General features: G+C 41.9%; 1 protein-coding gene across 2 annotated transcripts in view; it reads left to right on the forward strand.

Moving 5' to 3' along the window:
• Positions 1-12515, forward strand: part of dlg3 (discs, large homolog 3 (Drosophila)) — an 80908-nt gene that overhangs the window by 17012 nt on the left and 51381 nt on the right. Inside the window, exon 1 of one of the 2 annotated variants that reach the window (XM_030061713.1) lies at positions 4279-5123. The exons of the other annotated variant lie outside the window; for it this stretch is intronic. Within the exon in view, the coding sequence (XP_029917573.1) occupies positions 4758-5123 (366 nt within the window). The 5' untranslated portion in view covers positions 4279-4757. Of the gene's footprint in view, positions 1-4278; positions 5124-12515 lie in introns of those variants that run through there. 2 annotated transcript variants of the gene reach the window in all.

Raw genomic sequence — 12515 nt, forward strand, 5'->3', positions numbered from 1 at the left:
TCTCTCTCGCTCTCCCTCTCCCTCTAACTATTCATCATTTCCCCCGTTCTGCTCCCCTCTCTGTCTGCTGGTCTCCCTCTTTGCCATAATCACTCACAGTACCACACACACTCACACACATATGTCTTTACAGATGCCTCTATGGCTTGGCGAGTGGTAAAAAATGTCTCCAGGCCCCATTAAGTGTAAAGATTCACCTAAATTCATTCTTCATGACAAAATGTACTATTGTCAGTAGTGGTATTAGTTTCATTGTAGTGTTTTCGTTTGTGAAGAAGAAAAGTGGATGCTGCTAAGATGTAATGATACCTGAGAGAGACTTGTAAGTCTTACTTTCTTAATCACCCACCCCCACCACACACAGAGAGAGAGAGAGACAGAGAGAGAGAGAGAGAGAGAGTTAATTAAGGCTGCAACTTAGTATGTGTTAATGTGGAACTGCCTCTTTAAGACTGCCTCACTACCGTCTGGCCTTATATGGTTCTGCTTCCTGTCAGGTGACTAAGGAGTAGTCACATTGCTTCTTGGAGAAATGCATAGAAATGGCTGAAAAGCTCATACACGGCCTGTCTAATGGTTGGGGGGTGTAATGTTTATAATGGTTGTGTGTGCGTGTGTGTGTGTGTGTGTGTGTGTGTGTGTGTGTGTGTGCACGCGCTTGTGTTGGAGGGTGGTGGTCCAGGTGGGTTTATGTAATAGGGGCTTTGCAAGCTGACACTAGGCTGATAGTGGTGGGGGTGTTGCTGCTGCGAGGTGGGATGCAGAGAAGCAGCCCTGCTCAAAACCGCAGGACAATTCCCTCGTTTATGCCATAAATCACAGGTCCTTCTGTTTCATTTGTCAACAAAGGGTCAGAGGTTACCGATTTCATTTCACAAGATGAATTACCTTATGCCGCTGATCCAGATCTTTCTAATCTAAGCCATTTAATTGGACACAGTATTTACCAAGAAGCACAGGCATGCACACATGCATTCACACATATGTACACAAAAACGCTCGTGTATATGTGTATATACACGCATGCGGGATGTGTGTGAGGTAAATGTCTCTTTAGTATTCCATTTATTATTTATGTAGTGGTGCAGTATTGTTTGATGACATAGTTCCCCATCCAAAATTTAAGAATATTCTTACTGTGTGTGTTCCATGATATGAATATTAGCATGATGGAGTAACAATAACAACTACATGTGTTCTTACCTCATGAACAGGTAACAAAAAACTAGCCTTTTATCATGTTCTGGAGTGCATAAAAATGTTGTTCGCATTCTCCAAATTTATAATTGCAGTTGGGGCCAAACTGAAATTAGACATATTACTCCATGGATTATTGTTGTTGTATTACATTGGTCTATTTAAAAAAAAATTGTAGGTACATTTAGAAAAATACTTGATGGTTTGGTTTGCAACTTGGATTTCGGGGCATTAGCTAGCAAATGTATTTGGTTGCACACACAGTTTTTCTTGCCCTCATCAAAATGTGTGGTACTGAGGACAATTTTCTAGCTGCATGGATTTAAAATGACCTGCCACAGGCTAGCAAATCACAAGCTTGCATTTGCTTGGAAGAATAATCAAATTTTAGTACTCCAGTATGATCAAAATAGAAAATGTGCTCTTTCTCTTACAGTCCATATATTTGAAGTAATTTGGAGTAATGTGGTTTCATGTTTCAGCAGTGGCCATTATCACAGTGGCATGTGTGTGTCTCAAAGGGTGAATGAAAATGGGCTTTTGCTGAACTGTATACTGGGTTACAAGACATGTACAACAGTCCTACACTAATATCACAGACTTTTTTGTCCCTTTGTGTAGTTCTGGTTGGACCAGCCCATGTTAGTTTCCTGTATTTCTGTTCCTGGTTTCTATACTCCTCTTATACAGAGAGGGTCAGCAAATGATTGGCTCTGTGGAGACCTACCAACATTTCTTACATTTCATATTATGTAATATTTAAAGGAAGAGCATTCTTTTCCCCAGTGGTACTAGAGACGCCTACATATACTTACATAGTATCTTACATATTGCAGACACGTGTTTATATGTGCACACCCACACATACGGATAACATATCTATGTTCATTCAGTGCAGGAGTGCAAGCAGTCTCTTCTCTCAGTCTACCTCTCCTGCCGGTACCATTCCATTTTCTCTATTATGCAGTACTGCATATTTTTCACTGTAAACCCCCCTGACTGCATAGCACTGAATTTGATGTGGACAGTTTATAGGAGGGACAGAGTGAGGGCAAGGAGGATGGTTGCAACATGTGCTCGGTCATGTGTGCTGTGATGGATATGCTTACATCGTCCTTTCAAGCCACTGCCTTGAAGCCCCGCCTTAAAGCCCTGATTGGCTTTGGCAGGGTTTGTGACTGCATCCTACAATGGAATCTGAAGCTCTCAGAGGTTTACAGTCTCTCTTTAAAATGCCAAACTTTTCTGTCTTTTTGCTCTCTGCTTTCCAAATCTCTATGTGTTAGAGCAAGAGAATATCATGATAATAAAGTGAGTTATCGTTGCATGTAATTAAATGGGGCTGAGCCCGCTGTGTGTGCCTCCTGGTAGGGCTGCGACATAGTGCAACGTGCACTCACCCTAAAATCTTGCTCAATTAAACAAGAAGGTAACATTAGTGAACACATAACATAGAGGCGCGATCTTTGATGTGCTGATCAAAACGCAAACGTGCACGAATGTGTGTTCTTGAATAGTGTCTGAGTAACACACCGATTATGTACAAATATACTGTCTCTCCCCCACACAGACACACCCAGTTCCATTCCCCGTCACATTTCATTAATAATGCATATATGCAGGGCTTTAATGGCGACACTGTAACGCTCCCTCTCAGTTCTCTAAAAAACAAACCTTCACCCCTAGTGTCAGTGTATTTTACATCCAGCACTGATCAGTCCTCAAATTCATAAGCATGCAAAATGGCTCACAGGCAGTCCTATCGCATTACTGAAAATATAACTGCCACAGATACATGAAAGCCAGATCTATAGTCTCTCCTTCTCTCTTTTTTCTCTCACACATTCTCGCTCTCAATCTCTTCCTCCACCCACTCGAAAGCTCAAGCGTGTAATCTTGTTGGTTGCGTACACATGTGTTGATGTCATCATTGTGAACATAAAATATTTCCCCTATGGTTCCTGAATGAGGCATTAGGAGTGGAGTGTTCTCTTATGTTGCTTCATTTGACACAATCCTGTACATGGGCAAGACTGCAATGTACAACTAAAAAAAGGAAGAGGGAGTGAGAATGATGTAAAGTAATGCAGCGTGATTCAAAAGCATCCACTGTTAAGAGGCAAGTGTAGTGATGCCCAGGAGGAAAAGGATTTGCATCTGCTGCACCTGCTCCATTGTTAGATTATTTACCGATGTGTGCTGTGACACAGAGCCCCAGGTTGTCAGTCTATAGCACAAGGAAACTGTTATGCTACAGTTGAACTATAGATGACCGTGGAGGTGAGCAGTGACCAGTCTGAGGGACATGGGTGTTCACTGTAACTTGGATTTTGTCTGCACTGGGCTGATGTAAAACACGGATTAGACTGGCTGCCAGTGGAACCTGGTTGAAGGTAGGGATTAGCAAAGCACAACGTGAGCATCCACACTTTTTCTATAGTGAGAAGATGTACAAATACAGCCCTTTTCTCATCCCTTGATCTGTGAAACAGTATCTTTTCACCTAAGGCAGGGAGCAGTGAGGTTTAGGTGGTGCGGCCCCTTTAAGAGCAGCCAGTGAAGCGCTCAGTCCTGTTGGTGCTGCTGCTGCTGATGGCAGCGCTGCCAGTTGATTGGTTGTGGCTGTCAGGGCTGAGGTGCTGGAGGGATGCTGCTACGTATCTCTCTCTCCCCCTCCCTGCCTCTCTCTCTCTCTCTCTCTCTCTCTCGCTCTCTCTCTCGCTCTCTCTCTCCATCTCCCTCTCGCTTGCTCACATCCCTCTGAATAATCCACATCTAGGGCAAGCAGGCTGAGAGGCAATCCAGTGCTCAGCTCCTCTCTGCAGGCTGAGAAAAGAGAGAGAAAGAAAGAAAACGCTTCTCAACGCAGGAGGAAAAACGTGAGGAAGAGATTTTGACAGAAAGGGAAAATACCAAGACAACACAGAAGAAGATTTTCATCTGAGGATATCATTTATTTATACATATTGTTTGTATATCTATATATATATTTGTACACACGCATATAGATATTTATATATATATATAAATATATATATATACATACATTTATCCCTGTACATAACTGTATTTGTGCTTGTCTGTTTATATTAATATTTTTATATGTATTTGTGTGTGTAAATATATATGATATATAAACAAATGAATATATATATCTATGAATTTATATACATATCACTGTGAAACCAGAGAAGCAAGAGGAAATTTCTACCATCGGGGCTGGTCTCTGATTGTGTGGTCATATACAATATTTTGAATATTTCCTTTGATCTTCTACGTCAAGAGGACGAAGACTACGTGCCCGTTTTTGATTTTTGTTTTCCTGTTGCTACTTCCCGCCCCTCAAGTTTTTTTCTTTTTTCATCCGCAAGGAATAAAGAGGAGAGTAACAGGATTTGATGAAACGGGAAAATCTGTAGAAATTCCTGTGATTAGTGTTATTTCCATCGGCGCTACCGCTCTGTGAGCCGATCGCAGCGTGCTGTGTGAGATCTGAGGAGGCAGCAGAGACAGAGTGCCACGCCGCTCAGCTCAGCGTCAGCCCAGCCAGCACAGCCAGCATGCACAAACACCACCACTGCTGCAAGTGCCCAGAATGTTATGAGGTGACCCGTATGGCTGCCCTGCGCAGGATGGACGCCCCATCATATGGAGGAGACTGGCAAGCCGAACCCTATGGATACCCACCTGGGTATGGGGGAGGCCAGACCTTACCCCCTCCGGCCTCAGGGGGAGGTGGAAGCATGGGAGGAGGAGGGGGCACTTTGGGGAGAAGTAAGGGCAAGATAATGTCTGGTGGGGGCCCTGGAGGCCCCAACCCCAAGGGCCAATCCAAGGGCGGCCCCAAAGTAAACGGCAACAACTCTGGTGGGCAAGGAGGATGGTGGCCAGAGTGCACCTGTACCAACCGGGAGTGGTATGACCAGGTAACATCATCTTCCTCGATTAGTTAGATAGCACATGCAATGTAGATTTCTTCATTGTCTGGCAGAGGGGCAGGGAAACTGGTAACTGGTGTTGCTGTAGTACAATCATGAACAACTTGAGAATTGCTGAGGCTGTTGGTTTGTGGAAGAGGATTCATATTTAGTATTCACCTCAAGCCCTCTGTTTCAGACTCTCATTTTTTGTCTCATTTTTTGTCTGTGGAAGCAGAGGATGAGTGAAGAGAACAGAACATGACTGATCTAGCTTAATTACAGAGTAGTGATGTTTTCCCTGTTTGGATTTGATGCAGATGAATAATGCTAATAGATTTAACACACCAAGTGTATTACATTAAAGGCTTAACGCTGATGCAGTTATCATAGGCTAAAAAGAGTAGTGCATTTTTATTCACTGAAAGAAACACTAAGACTCAGTTTGCAATTATATTAAGTTGTTTCTCAGCACAATGACTCACATTGCGCCACAGCCAAACCTATTTCTCCTCAAAATTTGCAGATGGCATTGGTCTAACATCAGTAGATTTGTCAAAGATCAGCTAATGGAAGGATTGTCTCTCATCAGGTCAGAAAGTAGATGAAGGCAATGATGAGACCGATCTCTTAAATCAGTTCCATTCATGGCCTCCATTTTTTTTTTTTTTTTTTGTAGCAAAACATTTCTGCTTAGAAGAATCACAATGTACTGTGATGTCTAAAAAAAAAAAAAAAAAACAGGAGAATCAGCATCATGCCATGTCCAAACGATGCTGCTGTTCATACTGTACATTGTGTATCAAGGCGCTTCTTTACATGCACTCCAATTTGCATCTTTTATCTCAGTTCATTTACCTCAAACCTAAAAAAAATCCATGTGATAAAAGGTCAGAGCAGCTTTAGCAGCACAATCTGTAATTAAGCAAGGTGCATGTGTGTGTGCATGAGAGAGAGCTCGAGTGGGGGAAGGGAAGCTTGGTGAGCATGAAATTCAAGAAATGGTTCTTGCGCTGCATGAGTATGTGTCTATGTAGTCAAGCATTTGCGGCAAGTGAAGGTACTGTATTGTGCATACTTCCTCCATATATGACCGTGTTATGATCAACAAGCACAGGGCAATAGGAGAAAAAAGGTGAAAGGAGGCACAGGGGTAAAATGGAGGCTGAAATTTCAGTGGCAATGTGGAATAGATCCCCCTGAGCTGAGCCCACATATGAGCCGCAACCTGACTGATATTAGCAGATTACCTCCACTACAGCCAAGGAGAGGTTTTAGCTGTTAGAAGGCAAAAGAGATTGAACAACACACTACTTTCTTTGGACTCGTGTTGCATTGAAAATCTATTGTAAAGCCCTCCCTTATCAGCTGCACCCAGACCAATAAGGCACATTTCATTTCTCACACGTTTAGAAGCTCACAGCAGTTTTGATTATGTAAGCATTTATTGTGCCTGATTTTTTCTTCCATCAGTACCACCTAAATATCCTCACACTCATTTCAAGCAAATGATACTCCATATTCAACATAAATTAGGGTTAATTTTTCATGCAATTTTTTTTTTTTTTGTCGACTGCATGGTGATTTATGTAAGGGTCTCATGTTGTTTGTTGCTGCGATAGTACAATATTGAAGACCTAACGCTTCATAAATAAATTACTCAGCGTAGAAACCTTACTGGTCTTATCCTTTCGAAGGATCCATTTGAGGCATCCTCATCTCGGTTTGCTCCCTTCCTGTATCATGCATATTATATGCAATACACAGAAACTCTGTGGAGAAAATGTCCAACCTGGCATTCATGGCTTGAATCCAAGAGCATCTACTTCTAACCAACGAAGGGTGGATGAATTTCACAATAAAAAAAGAGCAGAAATTAGAGAGAAAAGGAATCGGAGATGATCGGGAAAAAAGCAGCAGTCAGAGGGGTGAAAATGCTAAGGTTGGAAAAGAGAGAAATAAGCCAATAAAGGGAGGCAGCAGGCCTGGAGAGGGGGAGGGGGTTATGTAAGAGGAGGCAGTTGGTGGTGCTGTCAGAGAGAGAGGAAGAGAGGCCCTGACACTGTGGACAAGCATCTGTCCCTCCATCTCCTAAAAGGGCCTGTATAGGGCCAGTTTGCACATTCCTGTCCTCCCTCTTCATATCAGTGGCTATTGCGCGGCTGTGGATGAACATATCAGCAGCCACACACCCACCCACACACACACACACACACCCTTCAGATCCCTCCACCACCTTCCCGGCTCTCCTCAGTCACCATTGCTCATCCAAGGATGGGAATGTGAATAGTACCCCTCCCCCATTACCTACACAGAGCTCACACAAGAAGCCGGGGAGCAGGGCAGGCGTTCACATGAGCAGCAGTGATCATACACGCCCAACCACACATGTCTGCTATCTTTTAGACAGAGCTTTCACAGGAATTTGTTTTTTTACACTAGCATGATGAAAAACTACATTAATTAACCAAATTATTTGAGATTGCTGATTGTACTTTGATCATTGAGCCTTCTAAATTGTTCCTGTAGCCACAAATAGTCACGATTCTGATCACTGGACATCTTAGATATAACGATGCCACATTGGCTGCATCTCGGTTTTTTGCCCCCCCATGTCATATATTTATGAAAAAAAGATAGTATGGCTTTTGTCAACGGCTTGCTAGGTTAATTATGGATGATTACATGTGAACTCGGTTGGGATTATAAGAACATTCTTTAAAACAAGAGCTTTTGAATTTCCATCTGAGAAAAGTAGAGACCTCAGCCTATTGGGAGGCTTCAGTCAAAAAGCTCCCTCTCCCCCCGCGGGCTCCAATCTGTCTTTGTGTGCTCTCCAGCTCTGTGGCTATGATTAGCTTTAAATATTAATTGGATTTTACTTTATTTATTACCAACAAGATATTAAACTTACCAAAACGCTTCTCTAAACCCCATGCCATTTTAGACCTATTGTTTATTAGGGGATATGGTCTCTTTGGTGGTTTTTATAGTAATGCACAGGCATGGTGGGCATTCCATGTTCAGCACTCCCATAGGTGATTACTACTTGAAAGCCTTTAGGCCTTGATCAGGAAATGCTTGTGTGTGAGTGTGTGTAGTTGTGTGTGTGTGCCTGCATATGTTATCTCTTTTACAGTTACATTGGTTCATTGGTGTCACTGGTTTGTACATGTATCTGATGAGATTTTGGTCAGATATGATTTGCCACCCCTCTTACAGCAACCCAGGGAGTATTAGAGGATGGGATTTACAAAAGCTCTCTGTCCAAATGTCTTGAGCCGGATCCCCTACTGTGATCATGAAAGGCTCCATCTGAAACCTGGAATATTCTCATCAAATCAAGAGAGATTCATCCATGAGCTCATCTCAAAAGAAAGCAAGACGCATGAGATCTGCATGACACCTTAAACTGGGGGACGTGCAATCAGCATTTCCCTGCATTTTCTGTAGAGATCTGATGTGAGCGATGTGGGCAAGATGGATGATACTTTCATCGCACATGCAGGTGCAGTGTCTGTCCATTTGTTCAGGCCATTGCTACAGATAACTAATTCTTGGTTGTTGGTTTTTTGAAATGCTCTGGCGAGCAAGATAAGGTAATTTGCATATATATTGTATATAACATTACATGTCAGCACTCTCATTGGCTGATTTTCTTTTCTTTGATAGGAAGAATATGTCCATTGCAAGTCAGCAGATCTGTAGCTTGGGGTTGCCGGTGTGATTTGCGCAAATTAGAGGGGAAGAAGGGAGGAAGTGGATGGAGATGGGAGGACAAGGAGGTTTCCATAATGATCCAATAATCTAACAGGCTCAGCAAGATCATTGCCCTATTTACATAGGAATTAGGAATGGAGAAAAAAAACAGTTGATTAATTGTTGGATGTAGCGTCAGATGTCATGAAAGATGCTCAGCTCAGCAGGCGGGACCCTTTGACTCCTATATCCTATAAGAGGAGGTTTAGTGTCACATTTGTCGAGTGTCCTGGTGGGCCAGACCCAGACTAGAAAGTGTTGGGGTTTTTTTTCTCAAGAGGATCAAGCCTTCATCTCTCTTGGCTTGTTGCTACTTCTGAAATCACAAGGCCATGCAGCCTGGACCTCTAGAAATGATATCATCCTTAACACTGTGCTTTTCTCAGTAATTTGGGGAACAAACATGCAAAGAAATATAAATGTCTAGGCAAACACTGCCTTTCTTAGGCCCAGTATGTATGCATTTTCTTCATTAATCAATGTTGGTGTACATGTAAAAGCTAGTATAATAATTAAAATATCAGTTACATATCACAATTCACTGCTGACTCACAAAAAGCATTAGTTGCCGAGTGCTATATATCAGGATTAGTATGGGGTTTTTTTTTGGGTGCTTTTTTTTTGTTGGTGCTTTTCCTTATAGAAATATGCTTAACTTTGTGTATTATTACAGTTGTCCTATAGGTGTTTGCTACTTCACACATTTACAGCTCCAGATGACAGCGAGAGGTAACTATCAGAAACACCTGAAGTTCACAACACACAAGTGACATAATGTCAGTAAACTGCACACACCACCTTTGCGTTTACAGACCTGGGCAGACTGTGATTGGTTTATGTGAAAGGATCTCAAAGAGATGAGAGAGGAAACGGATATAATGTCGGTGAGTCCGGTTTACAATGGATGGAACAACTGCGTGTGCTTATTTTGCTTTTAGGTTTTGATTTGTCACTTCCTGTGTCTACCTACCCATCACCAGAGTTTCACTTTGGAAAACGGGGTGAATCTATAGGGTCTGAATGAGAAGGAGACGGGCACTCCTCTCCGTTGCTGCCCCATTTTTTGATGTAGGCTAAAACAGTTGTATTTTAAAGAGCTTTTTATTTCTAACTTTCACTTCTCCATTGAAGTGTCGCTGTAGCTATGCCATAATGGCCTAGCTATGGCATGGCCCGGTTTGAGCACTTTTAGTTCTGCATCGGAGAGTCCAATCTCAGACAGTTGTAGTGCCCAAAGTGATTGATTGAATTTAGCGACATCTTGCAGTCTGTATAATTTGGATATGAGATGTGCAAATGAACATCAGAACATATTTGTAAACCTTGAATCTCTTCAACTGGCTCCATGTCGTCTTTTCTATGTAATGGAAATAAGCCGCAAAACCAGGAAGAGCAGCGATCTGACAGACCAAACAGCGCACTTGCGATGTTGTGCCGCCCTACATGCAGCTAAATTTGCAGCTAAATTGGAGAGGTGCATGTAGGCTATGTCAGCAGGCTGTGTAGGAGCCACAGATACCAACAGCTTTGGAGGCATTTCATTGCACAAGTATAAAATGGCCTTTAGTGGAGCATAAAACATTTCTTGTGCTTAGACCCACTTTGTAACATTATGAAAATTTTTGTTTTTGCTCGCTTTGCAAGTTTGGTAATAACTGTTACCACATTCAAACCTTACAATCAAGCAGTTTTAGTAAGAATATAAAACTGATACAGCAGGGCAGTGGATTCTCTGACACGAGGTCTGCAACCTTTACTCATATGTGATCTTTCATGCCTGCTATTTCCTGTCCTGAAAGAAGAGATCCAGGCAATAAAAGCCCAGTTCAGTGCAGTTACACCATAATCTTATTAGCTGTGATGATCTGCTGGTACGAAGACTCACTAGTCTTTCTCCAGTGGAAGTAATTGCTATGTTGTCTTATTGCCTGTCAGCAGTTGCACCCTTATGGCCACTTGGAGTTTTTCAATTGTCATTGCACAAGGACGCCAGAAGACCATCCAACACTTTTTATCCACAGCTGTTCATCTATGGGGTTAGGTTTGTGCCTGCGGATGACTGACTGTGAATTATGTGTTTGAGATTGTAAGTGACCAGTGAAATTGAATGCCATTTGCATCTAAATTTAATTTATAGATTAAATTAATTGTAATTGAATAAATTTAACTAGAAAATTTTGATCCTTGGGGCATAAGGTTTGGGGGGGTCACCTGTTGGTCAGTCAGTATATTTACATAAACATAACAGAGAAAGTAGATGACATGCTGTTTAGTTTTTGTTTTTGTTTTTTAAATTTTTATTGCTTCTCAGGACTTTCATATTATGTGTGATTATATCTGCAAGCTTCTGCTGTTCCTACATACCTGGATGTTTCAAGAGTTGGATTTGTGGCTTCTGAAAGCTTGAGCAGAGTTTGCAAATTTGTTCCATATGTAAAAGTAATTTTGAAACTGTCCCAATAAAATCAAAACTAAATAGTGAAATATGTGAACTGAACAAGTGCAAGTTGATTTTTAAAAACTTCAGATCAGGGCCGCAAAACATCTTAAAGCTAAAAGTAGCTTCTAACTGGCTGAAATCATAGATGTGACTCCTACATCTTTCGGATAAGAGTATTTTACAAAGCGTTTCAGCACTAAAAACAGCTCCTAAACTCATAAGTCACTAAGATTAAGGGATGGCATGCAGTTGTGTTTTCCATACTTTCCAATACTTTGATTTCTGCCACTATAGGTTCAAATTGCTGAGATGAAAAAAGCTGTTATTATTACTGATATTGCTTACCAGTCTCTATGGTCATAAAACTCTGTTCCCTCTGCAGGCTGCCATGCCTCCCTGCCCCGCTGCTGCACACACACCTGTCCCAATGCATAGTGCATGTATAGATTACGTCATATGCATACATATCCTCTATATTATTTCCATGATTAGTTCAACGAAAGATATCCATCCCCTATCAGCCATTCGCAGTGGGCATAATAAGGAAGTTCGTTTACCAGTTTTCCCAATTCCTAAGGAAAAGTTGGTGCTAGCAGTGTTGTGAATTGGTTTTAAGAGAGAACTTAATGCTGTTTAGGAGGACTCTTACTGATAAGATAAAATGCTTTGTGCATACAGCTCCTGATTACTGACATACAATTTCACTGATCGCACAGAACTGTCACAATACAGCAGTCATATAATGCTGTCTGGTGGTACAAAACTCACCCCATATGTACCCCTGTCTGTCTCCTTCTATCACATTCTCCCTCTCTCTCTCTCTGTCTCACACACACACACACACACACACACACACACACACACACACATATAAACACACACCCATCCCTGATATAGACTTTTACCCCAAAATAAAGTCTGCCCATAAGATTTTTTAGGAAGGGAGAAGACAGTGAATTGCTGCAAATGCACTATGAAACAAGGGAGACAAGGTACACTACAATATTTATGTGCACTTTTACAAAAGTTAGCTTTTTATACACCATAAGAGGGGGCATGGACTCAGAGCTTGAGAAAAGGCCGGTCAGACTTTGACGTCAGCGTGCCGAGGAGAATCTGACAGCTGAGCCACCATTAGGGGAGCTGTACAGCTTGATCTGTGATGGCCACTGTAGCTGTGACCCAGGACTTGAGTTGTGTTG

The sequence above is a fragment of the Myripristis murdjan genome, chromosome 10 (assembly GCF_902150065.1).
Source record: "Myripristis murdjan chromosome 10, fMyrMur1.1, whole genome shotgun sequence".
NCBI classification, from domain to species: domain Eukaryota; kingdom Metazoa; phylum Chordata; class Actinopteri; order Holocentriformes; family Holocentridae; genus Myripristis; species Myripristis murdjan.